Source organism: Dermochelys coriacea, chromosome 20, assembly GCF_009764565.3.
Source record: "Dermochelys coriacea isolate rDerCor1 chromosome 20, rDerCor1.pri.v4, whole genome shotgun sequence".
NCBI classification, from domain to species: domain Eukaryota; kingdom Metazoa; phylum Chordata; order Testudines; family Dermochelyidae; genus Dermochelys; species Dermochelys coriacea.
This window is the reverse complement of record NC_050087.2, coordinates 19072494-19098014: the sequence shown is the minus strand read 5'-3', so window position 1 is coordinate 19098014 and position 25521 is coordinate 19072494. Positions and strand designations below refer to the sequence as shown.

At 40.4% G+C, this 25521-nt stretch overlaps 1 protein-coding gene across 1 annotated transcript; it reads left to right on the top strand.

The window, feature by feature from the left end:
* Nucleotides 1–2973: 2973 nt before the first annotated feature.
* On the top strand, nt 2974–6949 carry NXNL1 (nucleoredoxin like 1). The gene is made up of 2 exons (XM_038379329.2): nt 2974–3710; nt 5536–6949. Exons 1-2 carry the CDS (start codon nt 3385–3387, stop codon nt 5834–5836), a joined length of 627 nt encoding a protein of 208 aa, XP_038235257.1. The 5' UTR covers nt 2974–3384; the 3' UTR covers nt 5837–6949.
* Nucleotides 6950–25521: the final 18572 nt, after the last annotated feature.

The following is a 25521-nucleotide window of genomic DNA, read 5'->3' as shown; positions in this document are numbered from 1 at the left end:
TACAAGCCCATGTACAGGTATCTGGCAGGGCCCAAAGCTAGTGCAGAGCAGAGGTGCATCATGCGCTTCTGGTGGGCACCCCGAACTGGTGATGCACATAGCAAACAATGGGATCGTTTCCAAAGGTGACTGAAATAATCCAGAACAGAGTTACATCTAGGAAAACAAAAAAGCTTAAAACATTTTGTGGGCTGTGTATTTGTGGTGAGTTTAGGTATTCCCCTTATCAGATTTCCCCAGAGCTACCCTGATTCCCTTTCATTCTCAAACACAAAGTATATGAATATATAGAGCGCATAGGATCAGATTCTGATATGAAAAATGGAATAAATGAAGAGTAATTCCATCTAAATTAGTAACTTTACTTCTGAGTTACACAGATATAATTGCATTCAGAATCTGGTCTATGGAGGATTTCCTTTTTTTGTTTAAAGAAAAGGAGTACTTGTGGCACCTTAGAGACTAACAAATTTATTAGAGCATAAGCTTTCGTGAGCTACAGCTCACTTCATCGGATGCATCTTTTTGCGAATACAGACTAACACGGCTGCTACTCTGAAACCTTTTTTTGTTTAAAAATGGATATAACAATGCTGCCTCTGGTGGGACACAAGAGTATCACTTCAGGACAAATTGCTTAGAGCAGGGCAGTTACAGCCCAAGGCTGGGTTTCCTTTATCATTAAAAAGAAAAGGAGTACTTGTGGCACCTTAGAGACTAACAAATTTATTAGAGCATAAGCTTTCGTGAGCTACAGCTCACTTCATCGGATGCATTTACCATTAAGGCACACCAAACCAGCCAAACAGAGAGGACTTTGGTCTCACCCTACTGGCTAACCATAAGTACAAGCAGTTGCCTGAGACGCTCCAGTTTCCCAGTATCACCACCAGTGCCACTTGTTATGGGGATGAATGGTTATGAAAACCAATTCCCCAGTAAAAGAAAAAAAAAAGCATTCTCCGGATCCCAAAGGACCAAGCCCCAGACCCAGGTCAATATACAAGTCAGATCTTGCAGACAAATCACGCTGTTGCCAATCCTTTAGAATCTAAAGGTTTATGCATAAAAGAAAGAAATATAGATGAGAGCTAAAATTGATTGTGCTTTCTTTGTTCCAACCACAAACTGTTGTAGCCAGCATTGCAAGGTATTTACATGCCAGGTATGCTAAACATTCGTATGCCCCTTCATGCTTTGGCCACCATTCCAGAGGGCATGCTAATGATGCTTGTTAAAAAAATTATGCGTTAATTAAATTTGTGACTGAACTCCTTGGGGGAGAATTGTATGTTTCCTGTTCTGTGTTTTACCTGCATTCTGCCATATATTCCATGTTATAGCAATCTCTGATGATGACCCAGCATGTTGTTCATTTTAAGAACATTTTCACTGCAGATTTGACAACATGCAAAGAAGATACCAATGTGAGATTTCTAGAGATAGCTACAGCATTCCACCCAACATTTAAGAATCTGAAATGCCTTCCAAAATGTGAGAGGGACCAGGTGTGGAGCATGCTTTTTAAAAGAACAACACTCCGATGCAGCAACTAAAGAACCCAAACCACCAAAAAAAGAAAATCAACATTCTGCTAGTGGCATCTGACTCAGATGGTGAAAATGAACATCCATTGGTCTGCACAGCTTTGGATTGTTATTGAGCAGAACCCATTATCACCATGGAGGCATGTCCTCTGGAATGGTGGTTGAAGCATGAAGGGACACATGAATCTTTAGCACATCTGACATGTAAATATCTTGCAATGCCGGCTACAACAATGCCCTGTGAACGTTTGTTCTCACTTCCAGGTGATGTAAACAAGAAGCGGGCAGCATTGTCTCCTGCACATGTAAACACACTTGTTTGTCTGAGTGATTGGCTGAACAAGAAGTAGGACTGAGTGGACTTGTAGACTCTAAAGTTTGACATTGTTTTATTTTGAATGCAGTTATTTTTTGTGCATAATTCTACATTTGTAAGTTCAACTTTCATGATAAAGAGATTGCACTACAGTACTTGTATTAAGTGAATTGAAAAATACTATTTCTTATTTTTACAGTGCAAATATTTATAATAAAAAAATTAAGTGAGCACTGTACGCTTTGTATTCTGTGTTGAAATTGAAATATATTTGAAAATGTAGAAAATATCCAATATTTAAATAAATGGTATTCTATTGTTTAACAGTGCGATTAATCAAGATTGGTTTCTTTAATCGCTTGACAGCCCTAACTGTATGTATTAAACAGTATTTGAAAATCAGTTATTTTTACCTGCCAAATCTTGAGTCTAGGGTTCTTTGTTTTCCTGCCAGAACAACTGGTATCATAATCACCTAAAACAAACATTTCTCTGCAGTGCCTCCTCTACTTTAGGTGTTTGTGATCTCAGTAGCAAGAGAAACAACTCTGAGGTCAAAATTTTGCAAGTGGATATAAAACAGATTCTCTAATATTTTATTTTATGAGGTATTAAACTCCATATATCTTTGGCATAAGCTTATCATATAGCACTGAACACAGCTGGAGCTTACCTATTATATACAATATTGTATAAACTTATTAGGCTAGCATGTTATTGATTTGAGATCTTAAAACAGTTTTTCATGTTAACACTAATTCCTCTTTAAAGATCATGAGCATAGTGGACCCAGACTCTTTTTAAATAGAGCAATTTTTCTGTCCTCTTGAAGAGAGGTTATATGAAAGTACAGTTGACAGAAATCAGATTCACATCATCATCCTTATAAGATGCATCTCACACCACGAAAGCATATTTTGTGCAAAAGCAATGCACAGTGTTGTCATTGAACATCTTCATTTAAGAATATCCTCAGTGGCATACCAGACATTGTAAAGATGCTCCCCTTCTCTCCTGCTTCCTTTAGCAACAACCATCCCCCCACCCTGCTTTCCTACCAGGGAATTGTTACAGCTTTTACCAGATCCTAGTGCATTTCTCTGATCGTTTAACAGCTGCTCTGAAGTTTAAGAAGATTAAAGAAGTCTTTGCAGAGTTTGATGTGTCAGATACTATTAATAGGCTGGGAGATGAAGCACAACAGGAAGACTATTGGATTTACTGTAAACCCAGGCAGAGCCTAAGCAGCAGCAGGACTGGTGGATTTTCTAACAGCATTGTGAAGGGAACAGTATGTAGAAGGAATGATCTTACTGACAAACTCCTGGAGGCAAACAAATTTCATGAGGGGACATTACAGGGTGGAGGTTCCCTGAAGAGGTGCTGCTATCTTTCCTCACACTGAATTCCCAGACATAGGGATGGAATCCTGCCTTCATTGCGAAAGAGTCTCAAATTGATCAGTTGTAATTACTTATTAACTAACCTTTTATCAGCCTGATCTCCTAGGCTTAGTTAGCCATGGTTTCCCTTTTCATTGGGAAGATCCTGATTACAAACAACAAGGACTGTGATGAAGTGGACACTGAGAGTGAACTTAGCCAGAGACTGGATAACAAAGTGATGCTGCTGTATTTTGGATCTGGTGAATGCACTCGATGCCAGGAGTTTTCACCTGTCCTCAAAGATTTCTTTGTGAGACTCACTGATGAATTTTATGTGGAAAGGGCTTCCCAGCTGGTCCTGGTATACGTGTCTCAGGATGAGACAGAGGAGAAGCAAGAAAAGTTCCTGAAGACCATGCCAAAAAGGTGGCTGTTCTTACCCTTCCAGGATGAGTTCAAAAGGTAAGATCTTTTAAACCAACAAGACAGATAATTTAATCTAATCAGACACAGATAACAGTTTACAACAGACACAGAGATGATAACATAGCACTTTGCACTTATCTAGCACTCTTTATCTGCAGAAGGAGTTGGGTCCCCATTATTATAGATGGAGAAACTGAAGCTCAGCAAGGGGAAGTGAGTTGTCCAAGGCCACACAGTGAGTCAAAGGGGCATAGCCAGAATTAGAAATCCAGTCCCAAGATCACACTGCTAGATCTAGCTGTCCCTAGGTTGAGGTTTCAGATTCATGGTAGCACATGTATTTTAATGACAGGTTTCAGAGTAGCAGCCGTGTTAGTCTGTATTCGCAAAAAGAAAAGGAGTACCCGTGGCACCTTAGAGACTAACAAATTTATTAGAGCATAAGCTTTCGTGAGCTACAGCTCACTTCATTGATGCATCCGATGAAGTGAGCTGTAGCTTACGAAAGCTTATGCTCTAATAAATTTGTTAGTCTCTAAGGTGCCACGGGTACTCCTTTTCTTTTCATGTATTTTAAAAGTCTGTTTGGTGGGTTATTATTGGCAATCTTTGTGAAAGGAGTGAGTTTTAAGGGTGGTTTGAACAAAGACTGGGGAGAGATTCCAGTTGTACGGAAAAGAATACAAAATGGGTGTAATGAGAAGGGAGGCTTTGGAGAAATATAGACAGCAGGAATAAATAAAGCTGGATCAGTGCAGTTTGTCTACAACAAACTCTTCTCTGTGAGAACCAGTATTGTCCAAAGGACTTAGCATCAGAGTACCTTGATTCTATTCTTATCTCTGCCACTGACTCACTGTGTGGTCTTCAGCAAGTTTTTCACCCCTCCTGCCTGTTTGTTGCTTTGCAAAATGGAGATAATACTGTACTTTATCATTTTGCAAAGCTCATTGTTACCTGGGTGAAGTGAGCTAGGTATGTACAGGGAGCTAGATAAGTACAAAGTGTTTTGTTATAGTTGTTTTTAAGCAATTTTTTGATATATTCCTAAGGAGTCAGAGACATAAAGGCTCATCTAGTGCTGATTTCCAGATCCTCAAAGCTTTGTTACAATTGGTGTTTTCTGGCAATCTGGATACTGAGTGTTTTGTGTTCTTTTATAGTGCCTGTTTATTTCTTGCTCTTAAAAGGATTCAACAGAGTGACTGTCCCACCGGGCTGCTTGTGAGACACTAGAAAACATAAAAAGAAAAGGAGTACTTGTGGCACCTTAGAGACTAACAAATTTATTAGAGCATAAGCTCTTGTGAGCTACAGCTCACAAAATATTGTACCCACATTAGGGGCAGAATAAGCAGCAATGTAAATAGTAGTCAATTTCGAATGCTCCGTGCCCACTTGACAATAAGCCTGAGCATGTTACAGCTTAAACGCTTCTTACGAATTTTAACTATTTAGCTCTTACTTCCCTCTGTGAGGTGGGTCATTGAAATTAGCCCCATTTGCTGGCACAGAGAGGGGAAGTGACCTGCCCAAGTCTGTACACAGAGTCATTATGAGAAGCAGGACAAGAAAGCAGGATTTCTAGCTCACTTCCAGTTCATAGACCCACTTCCATGTTGCCCTTAAGGGTCAGGAGTGTTTTCCTTCCCAGAGAAGATACTGTACACATCATGCAGTTAATCACCTAAAAAGGAGGTTTGGAAACTCACCCCACAATGCGGCAGCAGCAGCATGGATATCGCCAGCAGCATGGCTATCCACAGCACTCTTCCCAGCAGAAGGGATATAATGTCTTCAGTGCCTTGCCATGGAGCTCTGGGCTTTGTGATTTAAGGTTTCTTCCCTTGTTGATTTCCAGGGAGCTGGCGTTGAGGTTTGCTGTGTCCAACACACCTGTAGTGGTGGTGCTGAAGCCAAGCGGGGAGGTGATTGCTGGGAACGCTGTGGAGGAGATCAGGTGCTTGGGCACTGCCTGTTTCAGAAACTGGCAAGAGGCCGCTGAGCTAGTTGACAGGAGCTTTCTCTTGGCAGAGGACTTTGATGACTTGGCCAAGAGGAGCATCACCGATCCCATCCGCCGCCTCAAGTACAAGCTGGACAAGAAGACAAGGAAAAAGAAGGAGAAAGAGGAAGTGCTCTGTCCTGATATGGAATTATGAACTTACAGCAGTACATACATTTGCTAGGCTTTTGGTTATCTTGAAACAGGAGCCTAGAGACTCACTATCAAAACTCTCCAGACTCAAGGGGGTAGCTTTACTGGAGCACAAGTTAGTATAGACATTTGTATCTTCACAAAGTCTCGGGATCTCAGTGGCAACTGGAGGATTCTGAACAGGGAACAACATGTGGCTGGGGAGATGAGATAGCCATGCCAGGATTAAAGATGCAGCCTGAGGAGAGGTTTCAGAGTGGTAGCCGTGTTAGTCTGTATCAGCAAAAAGAACGAGGAGTACTTGTGGCACCTTAGAGACTAACAAATTTATTTAAGCATAAGCTTTTGTGAGCTAAAGCCCACTTCATCAGATGCATGCAGGAGAGAACAGACATTTCCTATTCCTCACTGACATCTATTCATATAATAATAGGTCAGTTTATATTATAATGGGGACATTATTGGACAGAAATGCCCCAGAGAACATTTCCTCCTGTTCTCACACTCTCTTTTTTCCCTTTATTGCCTAGAGAGTTTCTGTTAGTAGCACATTAATGACAGTCTGGCTGTATCAGCTCTCACATTTTGATTTCTTGACCTCAAGAATCTAAACCTGCCTTAGTGAAAATCTCATATTGAGATCTCAGCCATTCATTTACCTAGAAATTAGCCAGAAAATGAACTACTACAGAACAGCAGACAGTGGCTTTCAGAAATACTGCTCTGCACAATAAAGCAATTGGTAATTCACCAAAAAAAGTGAGGAAGACATTTTAATTTTTAAAAACAATAGTGTATATATGGGTTGCTATTAATATGTTATGCACAGACCACTAAAAGGACTATGAACCAAATCCTCCTGTGGAACAGGTGAACTGGCCAACACATTTTACTTGTTATGGACCCAGGTGATACTGGTGTGAGTGACAGTTTCTGATTCACCTTGCTTATCACTGGTAACATTATGCAGTTTAAAGTTCTAGAACATGTTAATTTCAGTGCTGCTGAATGGATTTTTTCCCCACCATCACTGTTTGATTTTTATGTTCAGTGATGCTGATGCACCCCTGTGGGGCTATGTGAAATAATAAATAAACCATAAAAAGAAAAGAAGTACTTGTGGCACCTCTAACAAATTTATTTGAGCATAAGCTTTCATGAGCTACAACATCCAATGAAGTGAGCTGTAGCTCATGAAAGTTTATGCTCAAATGTATTAGTCTCTCAGGTGCCACAAATACTCCTTTTCTTTTTGCGAATACAGACTAACACGGCTGCTACTCTGAAACCTGAAATAAACCATAGTTTTAGTCTCTAATCTGTGTTGCCATCTACTGTTAGTATGTAGCAATTGCTGAATACCTGTCTGTCACAAATGAGGGCATGACTGACAATTTACAGTCATTTTAGCATCTTTTAGGCAACTCTTTTTACTCTTTTGTGCTAACTAGAACCTCATTCAAAATTGAAGCATTTCATTACTATGGGTCTAATAAGGGATTAGAAAATACTTTCCTTTTTTTGCCACAGGAGGAACTAGGACTGAATCCTATTTTCATTAGCCCATGATTTAACAAGGCACAGTCTCAAGGAAGCCTGCAATGAGGGATCTTTGACTGCCCCTTTCCAAATTACTACCTGTGGCCTCACTCATTAACTATCCAGGTTGAATTAAAATAGTTTTGTATGAAGGCAATTGCTTTAGACAGCTAGGCTAATAAATAACCTAGTCCCTATTATCTCAGTCCTAATACATAGGATAACTCAAGACTTCAGCAGCTGAGTCAGCAGAGAGAATGGACACAACTCCAATCCTGCTATCCGGTTGCACCCATAACTCCAACTGCTCGGCACCTCTGGAAATCAAGCCACTTAGATAGCTGTGTAAATAAAAACTTAGGTGCCTAAATTTAGGCATCAGTGTTTGAAAATTTTAGCCTAAGTGACCTGACCACAATAAACTCATGGAAGAGCAGGGAATAGAACCCAGTAATCTTGCATTTCAGTCCCTGATTTTATATTCTTAAATTGCCCAGCAGGCCAGTTTAAATAGCCTGAATGAATAAATGAAAGAACTGAAAGGTGTGTTTCTAGTGAACACAGAGAAAGGCATAAGGCAGGACCAGCCTGTTCAACTTGTTTTCTCTTTTAATCCTCCCTCTATTTACCTAGCAAGGCTGGCAGGTAGAAGGGAAAAGGGGGAGGAAAAATGTAAACTGAATGGCTGCAAGGGGTGCCACCCTCAACTCTAACACTATGCAAGTCCTGCCTGGTCTGTAAAAGGAGTGTATCTGTAGACTTGCTATATTTCTGATACTCTAGGATACAAAGAGAAAAATAATGAAACAGAATATCATGTGGGTTTTGATATTCTGTGTAAATGACCAGTTGCATCTTATTATTTCTCAACCTTCTGGTCATCAGCAGAGCCAGAGTATCTCACAAAATGTATCTGAAAAGGAAACCATTTCAAAGTGTGATTAAAGGTTACTTGAGAGAACAATATGTTCAGCATCCAGTTCACTGTCTTTGGGACATTTTCTGTGTTCTGTACAGCACTTTGGTGCTTAATAAATAGATAAAAATAAAAACATTTGGGATGAAGTAGCTTTGGGATGAGAGATACTGGACTTCCTGATCCACTCCAAGTCTCAAATAAAGCAATGTACCAAGTTACTTAGGTCACTGTACAACAATACAACAGGTGATTATACCAATATAATTTTAAACCCCTCTAAATTAAAAATCAAGAAACAAAAATATTACTGTATGGGAGGAGGAAAAGGATAATGGTTTTATACACACACCCACACCTACCTATCTAAAGACTGCCAGTATTAGTGTTATAGCTACTAATTAGCATCCATAGTGCTTCCTATACTCCAAGCATTGTGATGCTATTGAAAGGACACTCTCCACTTGAATTCATGTCAGACATTTTCAAGTGCTGTACCGACTCATGACTCCCTCTGCTAATTTTTGCAGTTTTACAGTCATATTTTCTGATGTTTCTTTCATTTGTTACTGTTCGAAAAATGCACAAAGTACAACTATACAATGGAAATGGAACAACTATACAAAAGAAAAGTGAACCTGCCAAAAGGCAAAGTGCTGGCATGCTGAAAAACAGAGTCATTTGTTTGCTCTAACCTTTTTCTGTTACAGGCTCTGAGGAGTTACTTGTGACAATAGCATTGGCACAGTTTTCCGAGAGAAGTGTGATTTAAGTGAACGGTGCCACTTTAACTAATGACCACTTTAACTAATGGCATAGCCTGGAGGGCTGTCAACACTGTATTTCAAAAATAAGGGACTGTTTCGTAGCACCCCACCCCTCCTCCTGTTATTATCATTATTATTATTAAGAAGAAGAAGAAGAACTCATCTACATTTGCTAGGAGTATTTCTTGCTGCTTTTTGCAGCATTTGGTGACTCCCGATCTTGGTGTACATAGATGAAAAATAAGGGACGTCCCTTGTATTAAGGGACTGTTGGCAACCCTAGGCACAGGGCCAACTTTAAATCAACCTGCCACTGTCTAGACAGCCGCCAAGGTACAGAATTGACTGTGAATGCTCCACCTACTGAGCAAACATGCTATTGCACCCTGTACCCACTCCGAAACAGCAGAGAAGCCTGGCTGCAAATCCTGCTAAAATGGGATTATAGTAGTTGAGTGTCATGGGCATAAGCATGTGGGTTGTTGTGTGAGGTCATCTCAGGATAATTAGGGTTCAGCTCACACAAGTTGCTGGGAAAGACACTTTCATGCTAAGTTTGGCTAATGGGGGCTTTCCAGGAAAAGAGTGACTACAAGTGACGCCAAGATCCAACTACTGTACTTGACACCTCGGCTAAGCTATCCAGGATCCAGAAAGACAACAAGGGTACAAAAACTCTGTGAAGGAAGTAATCAGCTGTATACAAATGTCAGATCCAGTGCTGCCTAGTTCTGTGTTTCCAAAGTGGGCCAAAAAGAAGCTTAAGTCCCAACAGCACCAATTACTGAGGGTGCAACAGGGATCTGGGCACATACTCAAGTTAACATGCACCCATTTGACAAGCTTTTTATATTATTGGTAATATAAATGATGAAGAATGCTGTATGAAATAGTTGTACAACTAAGATGGAGTGTTATTTGGGTAAGTCCTTCAACACTGGAATAGCACTGTGTACAAATAGATCTGGATATCTAAATTTTTAAAAGACAGTACAGTGATTAGAAGTTTGATGAGAAAAGCAGTAAGTAGAGAGGTAGAAAGCTAAAGAGGTATAAACATGAGTATGCTTTGTACCCCTATAAAATGCTCATTGAATACTTTAAATATATTATTACAGAAGCTTAGTATTATCAGCACACATGGCATATAAGTACTCTATTAAAGGTAGTGCTCATTAGTGGCTAGAGCACAGGATTAGAAGCAGGGAGTTCCTGCATTCTAATGCTGGCTCTAATATTCTCTCCGTCTGTGGCCATGGGCAAGTCACTTAACTTCTCTGCATCTCCACTTCTCCATCAATGAAATGAGAACAATACTGTCTGACTGACCCAGATCAGGGGTGTTGCAAGGACTGATTTCTTAATGTCTGTAAACATTTTTAAGTTTAAAAGCACTATATAAAATACTGAATATTATATGAGTGAATGTGTATATAAACTAAACTTTTTATTATATGTGTATAGTGCACATTGGGCATCCCAATCGCTTATTGGGGCATCTAGGTGCTACCATAATACAATAATAATACATTTCTGAGCAATTCATTTTCCAAACTCTCCACCTGCTGGCTTGTGTGCATAACTCATTTTTCTTTTTGAACTATACATTAATCTTCCTATAAAGGATCTTGTTATGCTTGTGTAATTCAATTTGCTAATAATTTTTACTATGAAGGCTGTTTGCAGATCTTCAGGTAGTAAAGGGGTTAACAAAAGAGTGGTAGCAGGATCAGTTTGCTCCTATAGATGGTATAGATACTCTGGGAAATGAGTGATTTCATAACTTGCAGCAGGAATGTGGAAAATCCACATAGCCTGACACTTGTCTGGAGTTTGAGAGACTCATCCCACACAGACAACACGTAGTGAGACTTCCAGGACTGGTTCCTTCTGAAAGGATTCAGACTGAGGGGCGTATCAGGAGAGTTCAAAAACTGGCTGCAAACATCAAGAGCTGTTGCTGCACGAAGGACTGAGTCAGGACAACTACTTGATTTTCCATTTTTATCAGCCAAGAGTGAGATGCCTTTAAACGCGGGACAGTCAGCAAATTGGTTTTTCAAACAGGTTGTCATTTTTGTTTCCCCCCTACCCCCAACTTAAATAGGGAAGGAGAATGAAGGTGATTCATAACATTGTAGCATCAGAGGGGTAGCCGTGTTAGTCTTTATCCACAAAAACAACAAGGAGTCCGGTGGCACCTTAAAGACGAACAAATAAATCTGTTAGTCTCTAAAGTGCCACCGGACTCCTCGTTAACATTCTAGCAGTGCACCTAGAACACAAATACTTTTACTTTTAAAGAATCTGACTTTAATTAAAAGACTTCACATGAAAACACAGTGCTGCTGCATGTGGATGTTTGAGTTTCACTTTGATATCAGTCTCTCTGAGGAAAACCTGAACTTGGGTCTCCATTTGATGAAATGTGCAGGAGGAGGAGTTTTTATAATGGTATTTACTATACATTTGAAGTGATTAAAGTCTCGTTTGCTAGACCGTCAAAAGGCAGCAGCAACAGAATTAGAAAATTATATTTAAATAAATGCTCACAGCAATGATTCTTGAGAATTAATCTCAAACCCTCAGTTATTCCAGGCATTTTGTATTGAATTTTGAGGCCTTGTACAGAATGTTTCTTCTACTTATTTTAGGAACAGCAAGCTGTGCAGAAGTCTGTAGGACTGCAGAAATGTGTAACAGAAAACATGGTTTGTGAGAAAGAGGTTCTCTTCTGTGCTTACTAATACCTCTGACATTACCATGAGTCGCACAGGAGTACAGGACAATGCCAGTTACATTCAGATTGGAGGCAAATCACCAGACAATGGGCACTTCACTCCTGAGCATGACTCTGCGTTCCTGACTGCTGTTTGGGCTTCGGTCCAGAAACCTACCTCTGGTAACTGCATTGGCCAAATGGACATGTGTACCAACAAGCTGCAGCATGTCACTGGACATCTGAGAAACATCAATGGCAAATTCCAGACCCTCCGGGAGCTTTTCCAAAGAGAAGGTAAATATCTAATATTTAAGTTTGTTCATTTACAAGAAAGGCTAGCATAAAAGTTATACCAAATCTAGGCTGGACTTGAAAAGGTCTGGACAGAAGCCAGGATCTTTGTTCTGTAAAGCACCCAGCATTCTTTGGTACACCACATATAAAAACAATGAAGTCAGATGACCCTCAGACCTTTCAGACCAGACTTTCAATGCCTACTTCCCCTTTTTAGCAGGCACTTAATAATGTGTACTCTTATTTGTATTAATTGCATCCATATTCACTGCACCTGTAAATAACTGCAGGCACTTTTTATAGCACTTCCGCATATAAGAACCCAGTTGCTTCATCAAATGAAAAGCGAAGGCTCCTAAGTGCTATAGATGGCACCTGCAATTACTGGTGGATGAAAAATCTGCTTTACAGCAGTTCTAATCAGTAGTGTTAGTGACTGCAATGAATAACACCCACTGAAAGGAAGCAGATGCTGACAATCTAGCCTGCATTGCTAACAGCAGCATTGTCTAACTATATCCTGCATCTTAAAGACTAACAGATTTATTTGGGCATAAGTTCTTGTGGGTAAAAAACCCACTTCTTCAGATGCATGGAGTGAAAATTATAGATGCAGGCATTATTCATAGAATATCAGGGTTGGAAGGGACCTCAGGAGGTCAATTATTATACTGACATATGAAAAGAAGGGAGTTACCTTACAACTGTTTTTGTGGATACAGACTAACATGGCTATCCTCTGATACTTATATCCCGCATAGGGATGGATCGTATCCAAGGAGGGTCCTAGCTACATTTATGCTACATGGCAAAGTGGGTCTTTGTTTAATGGCATAGCACATCAGCATGGGGGAAAGCTGGCAGGTGTGCAGGAGCAAACAGTGTGGTACAAGACATCCCTTAGAGGAGGATTTACTAAAGGGGATACTCTGTATCCTAATAAAGAAGAGAGGATGGAAGTTAATAAAGTAGAGTTAGGAACTGAAGAGAAACAGTCAAATGAAAAGGAGTCTCCTTCAATTATATCACATGAAGGCAGACAACTAAATATTGACAAATTTTATAAATGCGTATATACAAATGCAAGAAGTCTAAATACTAAGATGTTGAACTTGAGTCCCTGGTATCAAACAAGGATATTTATATAATAGGCATCATAGAAACTTGGTGGAACGAGGATAATCAATGGGACACAGTAATATCAGGTACAAAATATACAGGACAGAGTAGGTCACTTTGGTGCACGAGTGGCACGATATGGGAAAGAAAGCATAGAGTCAAATATAGTAAAAAAAAATCTTAAATGAATCAAACTTTAACTCTGTGGACGGAAATTCCATGCTTGAATAATAAGAGTATAGCATTAGGATTTTACTACCAACCACCTGCCCAGGATGGTGACAGTGATTGTGAAATGCTCAGGAAGACTAGAGAGGCTACAAGAAAAGAGAAATCCCAATAATAATCAGGGATTTCAACTGTCCCCATATTGATGGGGTACATATCACCTCAGGATAAGATGCAGACATAAAACTTCTAGATATCATTAATGACTGCTTCTTGGAGCAACTGCTGCTGGAGATCACAAGGGGAGAGGGAACTCTTGATTTAGTCCTCAGTGGAGCACAGGATCTGGTCCAAGGGGAGAATATAGCTGAAGCATTTGGTTATAGCAACCATAATGCAATTAAATTTAACATCCTTGTATTGGGGAAAATATCAAAGAAACCCAGTATAGTCGTATTTAATTTTAAAAAGGGAAACTACAGAAAAACAAAGAAGCTAGTTAAATGGAAATTAAAAGGAACAATCACAAGAGGGAAATGCCTGTAAACTATTTCAAAACACCATATAAAGTCTCATCCTAAACATATACTCCAAATTAAAAAAAACAAACAGTAAGAGAACCAAAAAAAGTGCCACTATGACTAAACAGAGCAAAGAGGTGGTTGGAGACAAAGACATCCTTTAAAAATTGGAAGTCAAACCCCACGGAGAAAAATAGAAAGGAGCATAAACACTGGCAAATCAAGTATAATTAGGAAGACCAAAAAATAATTTGAAGTGCAACTAGCAAAAGACACAAAAACTAACAGCAAAACAAATTTTAAGTACATCAGAAGCAGGAAGCCTGCCAAACAATCAATGGGGCCACTGGATGATTGAAGTACTAAAGGAGCCCTCAAGGAAGAAAAGGCCATTGCGGAGAAACTTAAATTAATTCTTTGCATTGGTCTTCACTCCAGAGGATCTGAGGGAAATTCCCACACCTGAGCCATTCTTTTTAGGTAACAGATCTGAGGAAATGTCCCAGATTGAGGTGTCATTAGAGGAGGTTTTAGAGCATATTGATAAATTAAACAGTAATAAGTCACCGTGACCAGATGGTATCACCCAAAAATGATGAAGAAATTCAGATATGAAATTGCAAAACTACTAACTGTGGTATGTTAAATCAGCCCCTGTTCCAGATGACTGAAGGACAATTACGTGAGCTGTAGCTCACGAAAGCTTATGCTCTAATAAATTTGTTAGTCTCTAAGGTGCCACAAGTACTCCTTTTCTTTTTGCGAATACAGACTAACACGGCTGCTACTCTGAAATCTGATTTTTAGAAAGGCTCTAGAGGTGAGCCTGGCAGTTACAGGCCGGTAAGCCTAACTTCAGTACTAGGCAAATTGGTTGAAACAATAGTGAAGAACAGAATTATCAGACCCATAAAGGAACACGTTATGTTGGGAAAGAGTCAAAATGGCTTTTGCAAGAATCATGCCCCACCAATCTAGTAGAATTCTTTGAGGGTGTCAACAAGCTTGTGGACAAGCACGATCCAGCTGATATTGCGTACTTGAATTTTCAGAGAGCCTTTGAAAAAGTCCTATATCAAAGACTCTTAAGAGGGAAAGTCCTCTTATGAATCAGTAACTGGTTAAAAAAGAAACAAAGTGTAGGAATAAATGGTCAGTTTTCACAATGGAAAGAGGTAAATCGGTTCCCCTAAAATCTGTGCTGTTCAATGTAAGAACATAATATAAAAATGGCCACACTGGGTCAGAACAATGGTTCACCTAGACTAGTATCCTGGCTTCAGATAGTGGCTGGTGCCAGATGCTTCAGAGGCAATGAATGAGGCAACTATTGAGTGATTCATTCCCTGTCATCCAGTCCTACCTTCTACCAGTTAGAGGTTTAGGGACACCCAGAGCATGGGGCTGCATCCCTGACCATCTTGGCTATCAGCCATTGATGGACCAACCCTCCATGAATTTATTTAGTTATTTTTTTAATCCAGTTATACTTTTGACCTTCACAGCATCCCAGGGCAACAAGTTCCACACAGTGAACCTGTGTTTTGTGAAGTATTTGTTTTAAACCTGCTGCCTATTAATTTCATTGGGTGACCTCTGATTCATGTGCTATGGTGAAGGGGTAAATAACACTTTAATACATTTTCTCCACGTTATCCATGATTTTACAGACCTCTATCATATTCCGCCTTAGTCATCTCTTGTCTCATCTGAACAGTCCCAGTCTTTTTAATCTTGCCTCGTACGGAAGCTGTTCCATCCCCCTTATTATTTGTGTTGCCTTTCTCTGTACTTTTTCAAGTTCTAATATATCTTTTTGAGATGGGGTGACCAGAACTGCACCCACTATTCAAGGTGTGGGCACACCTTGGATTTGGGTCAGGTTCCCAGGGTCTACTTCCTGGCGGTATTCCACCTAGTACATTGTGGTTTTCACATATAGGGGAAATGTTTCTCTCTTGGATGTTAATTCTTTTCTCTTTTGCATGCTTCTCTTGTGTGTGAGAGCAATAAGGTGTCCGTGCCCCTAAAGAGGGGATTTAGCTCTGTCTGGGGGGCAGACAGATACTTACTGTGGAGGGGGAGGGGGAAAATTATGTAGTGAAACAGTAGTCATCTATTTTTTCCCCTTTTACTTTTTTAATTATCCCTCAGTATTAAATCATGTGGATGTTTTCTTTTTTAAAATAAATAGCCTTCATTACTTAGAATTGTTTATTGCTATTCTTATTTCAGGAGCTGTTGTTTCAGGAGCTGTTGAAGCTAAATTGGCAGAATTGCTGCAGGCAATCTCTTCCCTCCTGAGCAAGTATCCTGCTTTGAACTGTGCAGTTATCCAGCTTGCCACATCAGCCCTCATCACCAGCATGAATGGTAAATCACCAACCCGAAAGAGTCAGAAGTGTGTGTTAGTTATGTTTGTACTGGGGTAGCTCAAAAGCTCTGGTCAGGATCAGGGTCTCATTGTACTGGTGCTGCACATATGGAGGCAGGTATCTGGTCATGCATAGAATGTATATTACAGATGTCATGAAGCAGAAAGTAAGGAATTGTCCATATTTATTCCCATTAAAAGTTCCAATTTGGGGGGGAAGCTGCTGCTAAAACTTATAAAGAGAGGAAAGTTCAGAGTTGAGGCATCTTCTTTCTTTTTCCTCCCACATCTGCAAGTGCCTAGGGCATCCACCAGTTTCTGCTGTTTATTTTCATTTTGTGCTGGTAGATGATGTCTTATTTGTTTCTCTGAAGTACAGTTTGTTCAAGGCATCTGCACCTTATTTAACTTGGCTGTTACAGTCATGTTAGCAACATGTTAGTGTAATTTTCACTATTAAAGAAGTGCCAGGGTGTAATGGTTAACCCAGGGAACAGTAATCAGGATGCCTAGGTTCTACTTCTGGCTCACATCTAGTTGCTAGAGGGACTGGCTGGAAGTCAGGACTCCTGGGTTCTGTTCCCAGCACTAACTTGCTGTGCAACTTTAAACAAGTCATTTTACATCTGTCTCTGTTCCCCCATCAGTGCTTAATTAAATAATCCTTATAAAGTGCATGGAAAATTAGAAGAGGTAAATGGCATCATTACTCTTAGGCACTGATGTAGCCCTGCAATAACCTAGCACTGGGGTAAATGGAGGAGGAAGTGTCCACCTTCGTTATGGATTTGCTGCCATTGGGAGATTGGAAACAAATCCTTAATATTTTTTTATCCTCCTGTTGTTACCTTCCAGTGGGCTCAGGATTCAATTTCTCCTTTGGGTCACTTAAAGCAAGCAGAGAGTTACTCAATTTGAGAAATACAATTTCCCTCTTGCTTAGAAGCGAATAGCAAAGCCACAGTAGACTCCAGGCACCAGAGTATAAGTTTTCTCCTGACAAACCCTTCCTGTGATAGGGGCAAGGAACACTTGCCCAGTCATTATGGCCATTCTTCCTTTAAAAGCTGCATTTTCTTCTGCTTCTTCCTTGTGAAAAGAAAATGTGTGAGATGCAGCTGCCTGCAAATTCCTCACTGTCAGTGTCAATTCCATAAAAACAGTTGTTCTTAGAACTTCCTAAACAGCTAATCCTCACAACCCCTCTGGGAGGAGGTAACTAGCTATACCCACATTACAACTAGGTTGTAGAGAGAGCCTGAGAGGTGAAGTAACCTGCCCAAGGTTACAGAGGGAATATAGTAATTGTCAGAACCAGGATTATCACATGCTAGTTTTAGTACTTAGTCCCATGCCCAAGCCACTAAACTACAGCTCTTTCACTCTGAGGCCAGTTCAGCAAGAGTACTGAAGGAGAGACTGGGAATTCTTAGAGCAGGAGTTTAGAAAACTTTATTTGCGGAGGGTTGGGGAGCCTCTCAGGGGAGGTCCACCACAAGCTCTGACTAGCAGACCTCATTAGGGACTCTTCTGAGGCTGGCCCATACCTGCTCTGACTATTCTGCATCCTGCCTGAACAGTTCAGTTTGGATGATAGCAGCTTTGGCTATTATTACCACCTGGTCATTTCTACCCCACACAGGAACAGAACCCAAACCACAGCGAAATAGTGAGACCCTACTTAAGAGCAGCATTGTATTTCAGGCAAATTTTTTTTATCCTAGCACTCTGCTAGCAAAAGTAAATTTGTTTGAAGATGAAGAAGCGAGTGTTTTCCTAGTTTAAAACAGTAAATGTAATTCAGGAACATGTACAAGAGAACATGCTATGCTGTCTCCCCAGGAACCTAAGGATATGCACCCCCATCTGGAAGGAAGGAAGATGCAGCAGCTTTAGAGCAGCAGCTGTGCCTCTCTGCCACACTTAAAAGGCCTGCTCCCATCCCTGACCCCCAGAAAGGCATGCTGGGAAAAAAGTTCTTATAAAAAGACTGGTGCTTTTCCCAAAGGGAAAGGTCAATAGAAACATAGAAGAGGCTGCTCTGCAATGTAGCACTTAACTTTTTCTAACGCAGTCACTGAATGTACAGCTGTTAATTAGAACAGCAATAAGGAGATGCAGCAACTGTCTTATAGGAGATCTCAGTGTTGGGTGCAAATGAAAAGGCTCCCTGGTCTAGCGATAAAATATAATCTTGCTTCAACCGCAAGTGGGGGCTGTGGGGAGAGACAGGGACTATTTATGAGATTAAATGTCTAAGGGATATGAGTCTCTATTACTCCCTGTATGTTGATGTGAATGTAGAAGCTGATCCATTTCTGAAGAATTCCTATACTTACTTTTTGTGGGCATCTCCCCAAAGAAAGCTCAGGATTCTGCTTTCTGTGCTTTAACAAAACAAACACAGTAAGAAAAGCTGAGTGGTTAAACTCATGAGACTGGGAGTCAGGACTCCTGGGTTCTACACTACACTTCCCTATTTTTGGTGTACTTGAACCTCTATCTGAAAAGTTCTTCCCATGGGGATTAGATTCCTCCTGGGAATATTCCTTGTATTCTTTCTACATAGTTATGAGTTGAAGATTTGCTAAGAATAAAATCCAAGCAGCCAAACAATCCTTCCCCAGTGCTGTCCTACCTTCTTCTCTCCCCTGGAACACTACTCTTTCCCCTCTAGAAGAGTAACTGAAAACAATTGGCTTGTAAAGGAAATAATGTTCTCATTATCTAATCACCTGTCCCTCACTACTTCTGTTTGGTAGAGGTCATGCTGAAGTTAGTAATTAAAGGAAATTAGCTGAAGAAGCTGCCAGTTCAGAATTGATGCTCCTAGTTTAGCTCCTTTTGGAGTCCTGTAGAAATCTGGAGTAGGCCTGAATTGCAAATTTAATTTTCATACTTCCCCAAAGTTCATTAAAAAGAAAAGGAGTACTTGTGGCACCTTAGAGACTAACAAATTTATTAGAGCATAAGCTTTCGTGAGCTACAGCTCACTTGTGCTTGAGTCCAGGGTTCTGGTTTGGCTCCATGTCTAACAGCTATGTGTGTTGTGTTTTTCCAATGCCTCAGTAGCGGGCTCAGATATCGCCACTGGCTCTAAACATGTGAATTCAGAAATACACAAAATTTAAATATTTACTACTTTACCCAAACTTTTGATAGCTTACATCTCTCCCAGCTCCTTGCAATGATCTTGGTTCCAATAAATCTGTGGTATTAGTTCTTCATTTCTGAAAATGTTCAGTTTCCTCAGGCTTTGCACCTACTGGCTTGTACATTTCAGAGTGATTTATTTATAAAAGACTTGGTCGTGAGTCTGAGTTTGGTGTTGAAACTGGGAGGTGAGCAGAAACTGCTAGGTGTGGAAGGCAGAAATGAGTTGGCAGCAGAGTGAGTCAAAGCACTGGCCTCTCCCCTCTGACTGGCTGAGATGGGAGAGGAGATCAGGGATTTCAGGATCTCTGGTGTGATGTTTCCACTAAGAGCTTATTGGGCACTGACTGAATTGGGTACGATAGGTCCTGATTAAGGAAAGTTTTACTAATAATCCAAATAATTTGAGGTTGGAGGCATTGATATCCAGATAGTTGCGTGAATAGCTCAGAGACCTGAGTGTGGGAAATCACATTTAAAATGTCAGAAGGATATGACACTTAATCCAGATTAGAAATTTGATATAAACTTCTATTAGGCACTATTTCATACTGTATGATAGAGACACTGTGACTGAATGTAATTGGTTTCAAAAGCAGCCTTGTTATATTAAGAACTTTTATAGTGAGGGAAGTGAAACCAGATATTATAGGGATAACAGAAACATGGTGGAATAGTAGTCATGACTGGACTACAGGTATTGAAGGGTATGTCCTGTTTATGAAAGACAGAAATAAAGGCAAAGGTAGTGGCATAGCATTGTATATCAATGATGAGGTAGACTGTAAAGAAATAAGAAGTGATGGAATGGATAAGACAGAGTCTGTCTGGGCAAAAATCACACTGGGGAAAAAAGCAACTAAAGCCTCCTCTGAGGTAGTGCTCGGGGTGTGCTATAGACCACCGGGATCCGATTTGGATATGGGTAGAGACCTCTTTAATATTTTAATGAAGTAAATACTAATGGGAATTGTAAAAAGAAAAGGAGTACTTGCGGCACCTTAGCGACTAACAAATTTATTAGAGCATAAGCTTTCGTGAGCTACAGCTCACTTCATCGGATGCATTTGGTGGACAATTGTGTGATCATGGGAGTTGTGTGATCATGGGAGACTTTAACTTCCTAGATATAGACTGGAGGACAAGTGCTAGTAATAATAACATGGCTCAGATTTTCTGGATGCAATAGCTGATGGATTCCTTCACCAAGTAGTTGCTGAACCAACAAGAGGGGATGCCATTTTAGATTTGATTTTGGTGAGTAGTGAGGACCTCATAGAAGAAATGGTCGTAGGGGACAACCTTGGTTTGAGCGATCATGAGCTAATTCAGTTCAAATTAAATGGAAGGATAAACAAAAATAGATCTGTGACTAGGGTTTTTGATTTCAAAAGAGCTAACTTTAAAAAATTAAGGAAATTAGTTGGGGAAGTGGATTGGACTGAAGAACTTGTGGATCTAAAGGCAGAGGAGGCCTGGAATTACTTCAAGTCAAAGTTGCAGAAACGATCAGAAGTCTGCATCCCAAGAAAGGGGAAAACATTCATAGGCAGGAGTTGTAGACCAAGCTGGATGAGCAAGCATCTCAGAGAGGTGATTAAGAAAAAGCAGAAAGCCTACAAGGAGTGGAAGATGGGAGGGATTAGCAAGGAAAGCTACTTTATTGAGGTCAGAACATGTAGGGATAAAGTGAGAAAGGCCAAAAGCCATGTAGAGTTGGACCTTGCAAAGGGAATTGAAACCAATAGTAAAAGGTTCTATAGCCATATAAATAAGAAGAAAACAAAGAAAGAAGTAGGATCACTAAACACTGAGGATGGAGTGGAGGTTAAAGATAATCTAGGCGTGGCCCAATATCTAAACAAATACTTTGCTTCAGTCTTTAATGAGGCTAATGAGGAGCTTAGGGATAATGATAGGACAACAAATGGGAAGTAGGACATTACCACATTCAAGGTAGAAGCCAAACTTGAACAGCTTAATGGGACTAAATCGGGGGGCCCAGATAATCTTCATCCAAGAATATTAAAGGAACTGGCACATGAAATTGCAAGCCCGTTAGCAAAAATTTGTAATGAATCTGTAAACTCAGGGATTGTACCGTATTACTGGAGAATTGCTAATATAGTTCCTATTTTTAAGAAAGGGGAAAAAAAGTGATCCTGGTAACTACAGGCCTGTTCATTTGACACCTGTAGTATGCAAGGTCTTGGAAAAAATTTTGAAGGAGAAAGTAGTTAAAGACATTGAGGTCAATGGCAATTGGGACAAAATACAACATAGTTTTACAAAAGGTATATCGTGTCAAACCAACCTGATCTCCTTCTTTGAGAAGGTAACAGATTTTTTAGACAAAGGAAACACAGTGAATCTAATTTACCTCAATTTCAGTAAGGCATTTGATACGGTTCCACATGGGGAATTATTAGCTAAATTGGAAAAGATGGGGATCAATATGAAAATTGAAAGGTGGATAAGGAACTGGTTAAAGGGGAGACTACAATGGGGCACACTGAAAGGTGAACTGTCAGGCTGGAAGGAGGTTACTAGTGGAGTTTCTCAGGGATCAGTTTTGGGACCAACCTTATTTAATCTTTTTATTACTGACCTTGGCACAAAAAGTGGGAATGAGCTAATAAAGTTTGCGGATGACACAAAGCTGGGAGGTATTGCCAATACAGAGAAGGATCGGGATATCATACAGGAAGATCTGGATGACCTTGTAAACTGGAGTGATAGTAATAGGACGAAATTTAATAGTGGAAAGTGCAAGATCATGCATTTAGAGATTAATAACAAGAATTTTTATTATAAACTGGGGATGCATCAGTTGGAAATAACAGAGGAGGAGAAGGGCCTCGGAGTATTGATTGATCACAGGATGACTATGAGACGCCAACGTGATATGGCCGTGAAAAAAGCTAATGCGGTCTTGGGATGCAGCAGGTGAGGTATTTCCAGTAGAGATAAGGAGGACCATTAGACAAGGCACTGGTGAGACCTCATCTGGAATATTGTGTGCAGTTCTGGTCTCCCATGTTTAAGAAAGATGAATTCAAACTGGAACAGGTACAGAGAAGGGCTACTAGGATGATCCGAGGAATGGAAAACCTGTCTTATGAAAGGAGACTCAAAGAGATTGGCTTGTTTAGCCTAACCGAAAGAAGGCTGAGGGGAGATATGATTGCGCTCTATACATATATCAGAGGGATAAATATCACAGAGGGAGAAGAATTATTTAAGCTCAGTACCAATGTGAACACAAGAACAAATGGATATAAACTGGCCATCAGGAAGTTTAGACTTGAAATTAGAGGAAGATTTCTAACCATCAGAGGAGTGAAGTTCTGGAACAGCCTTCCAAGGGAAGCAGTGGGGGCAAAAGACATAACTGGCTTCAAGACTAAGCTTGATAAATTTATGGAAGGGATGATATGATGGGGTAGCCTAATTTTGGCAATTAATTGATCTTCAACTATTAGCGGTAGATATGCCCAATGGCCTGTGATGGGATGTCAGATGGAGTCGCTGGTAAGTCTTGCCCACATGCTCAGGGTTTAGCTCATCGCCATATTTGGGGTTGGGAAGGAATTTTCCTCCAGGGCTGATTGGCAGAGGCCCTGGGGGTTTTTCGCCTTCCTCTGCAGCGTGGGGCATGGGTCACTTGCCTGAGGATTCTCTGCACCTTGAAATCTTTAAACCACAATTTGAGGACTTCAGTAGCTCAGACATAGGTTAGAGGTTTGTTACAGGAGTGGGTGGTTGAGATTCTGTGGCCTGCGTTGTGCAGGAGGTTAGACTAGAGGATCATAATGGTCCCTTCTGACCTTAAAGTCTATGATTCTATGATTCTATAGTGCCAGGAAGTTCTTAAGAATTAAAGCCTCTGCAGTGCCTAAGATTTATTAGCATTTATCTGTTGTATTACATTGCATCCCTGTTTGCTATAAAAGTCTTTGCACAACATAAAACATTTCAATATACTTTTCATCTATAAATATCAAAATGCTTTACAAAGCTGGGTAGATATAATTATCCCCAGTTAACAGAGGGAAACTGAGGTATACAGCAGTTAAGTAGTCACACAATGAGTCAGTGGTACATTTATTGGAAATATAATTCAGTCCTGTGTTCTAACCACTGATGTATGTGGCCTGAATCTGAAGTCAAGAGACTTCCACCAAACCAGACCTTAGAAAAGAAACAGAACATGGGGATACTGGTTTATTTTCTCTTTTCCTTTGCTGTATTTATCAGAAAAGTTGGACAATGGATCTAAAACTCGCTAGTTCTGGAATTTGTTCTGAATAAGCACAGAACCTGTTGCCACCACAAACAGCCAGAGAAGTTGCACTGCAGCTGCTATCCTGAAGCTGAGCTTTTGGTTTTAGGTAGCAAAAGGGGAAAATGTTCAGGAAACAAAGGTAATTCCACATTAGGGAGAAAAGGGAAAATATGAACAAACCCCCCACAGCCTGCCTGGAGGAGATGTGACTGAGAGTTGAATATTGGTGAGGGCACCAGAAGGAGGAGGGAGAATTGCTAGCCACCAGCATAGGGTCTAAGGCCTTCTTTGTTCCCACTGAGGAACTAGAGCAGTGGTTCTCAATGTTTCCAGACCACTGTATCCCTTTCGGGAGTCTGATTTGTCTTGCATACTCCAAGTTTCATCTAACTTAAACACTACTTGCTTACAAAATCAGACCTAAAAATACAAAAGTGTTACAGCAAATTATTACTGAAAAATTGCTTACTTTCTCATTTTTACCATATAATTTCACAATAAAATAAATTTAAAAATAAATCGATTAGAATATATATATTGTACTTATATATCTATGATATTTGAGACTGGTTTGAAGCCCAAGCCCTGCTGCCCATGACTGAAGTCCTGTTTGCCACCCCCTGATGCCAGCCCTGCACTTGCAATCCCCCATAACCCGTCCCATGACCCCCTGGGGGCTGCAACCCTCAGGTTCGCAAAAAGAAAAGGAGTAGTACTTGTGGCACCTTAGAGACTAACAAATTTATTTGAGCATAAGCTTTCGTGAGCTACAGCTCACTTCATCGGATGCTGTAGCTCACGAAAGCTTATGCTCAAATAAATTTGTTAGTCTCTAAGGTGCCACAAGTACTACTCCTTTTCTTTTTGTGAATACAGACTAACACAGCTGCTACTCTGAAACCCTCAGGTTGAGAAACACTGATCTAGATGATTTGAGTACCCCCTAGAAACCTCTGAGTACCCCCATGGGTACACGTACCCCTGGTTGAGAACCACTGAACTAGAAAACTCTTTGACCTACATGTGCTGGTACTTCATCTTGTGTATGTGGGCAAGGATCTGTGGGGCACATGAGGGTGGGTATACAGGATAGAGATGGGCCTTTATCTCCTCTGCGGCTCTTAGCACCTCCAAGCTTTGTAGACCTTGATCTGCACACAAAGTTGCCATTTAGGCCCTTCTTTCATAGGAGAACTGCAGGAGTGTGAGGCTCAGTGAGGCATCTGGGTATGAGGGTACATGTGGGGAAACAGGGAAAGCTTTCCATCCTGTGTTTCACGTCTGGAGATGTTTCATGTTTGACTGATACAAGCAGATGGGGTGGAGCCAAAGGGAGTGCTGGCATTAGTGATAGAAGGTGCCCGTGAGACCTAGTTCTGGTTAAGTTTTTGAGCAGAGGGAGATTTCATTGTGACTGCTTCATTTAATGAATTAACCACCCCCGCAAATAGCTATTTAAATTAGAGGTGGACCAGAGCCCCAGTTCAAACACCCTAGATGCTGAAGGTTTCTAAATACAAATGTTGAGGTTTAGGCCTATCTTGTGCAGATGATGCTTAAGCAGCTGGTGAGCAGCAACACACATGTATCCAGCCAAGTCCTTCCATAACTTGTAACCTGGCTTTTCATACTGTTCCTCCTTCTGCCGTTTGCACTGATGTAAACCAGGAGAAATGCCTCTGAAGTCAATACAGTATCTCCAATGTGCGTGTGAGGAGATTCAGACCCATAATGTCACCTAGATTTTTTTTTTATTACCAGTATACAAACAATCCCAAACCCCAAAGGAATATGACAGACATTTCTGTACCTGTATAATAATGAACACAGA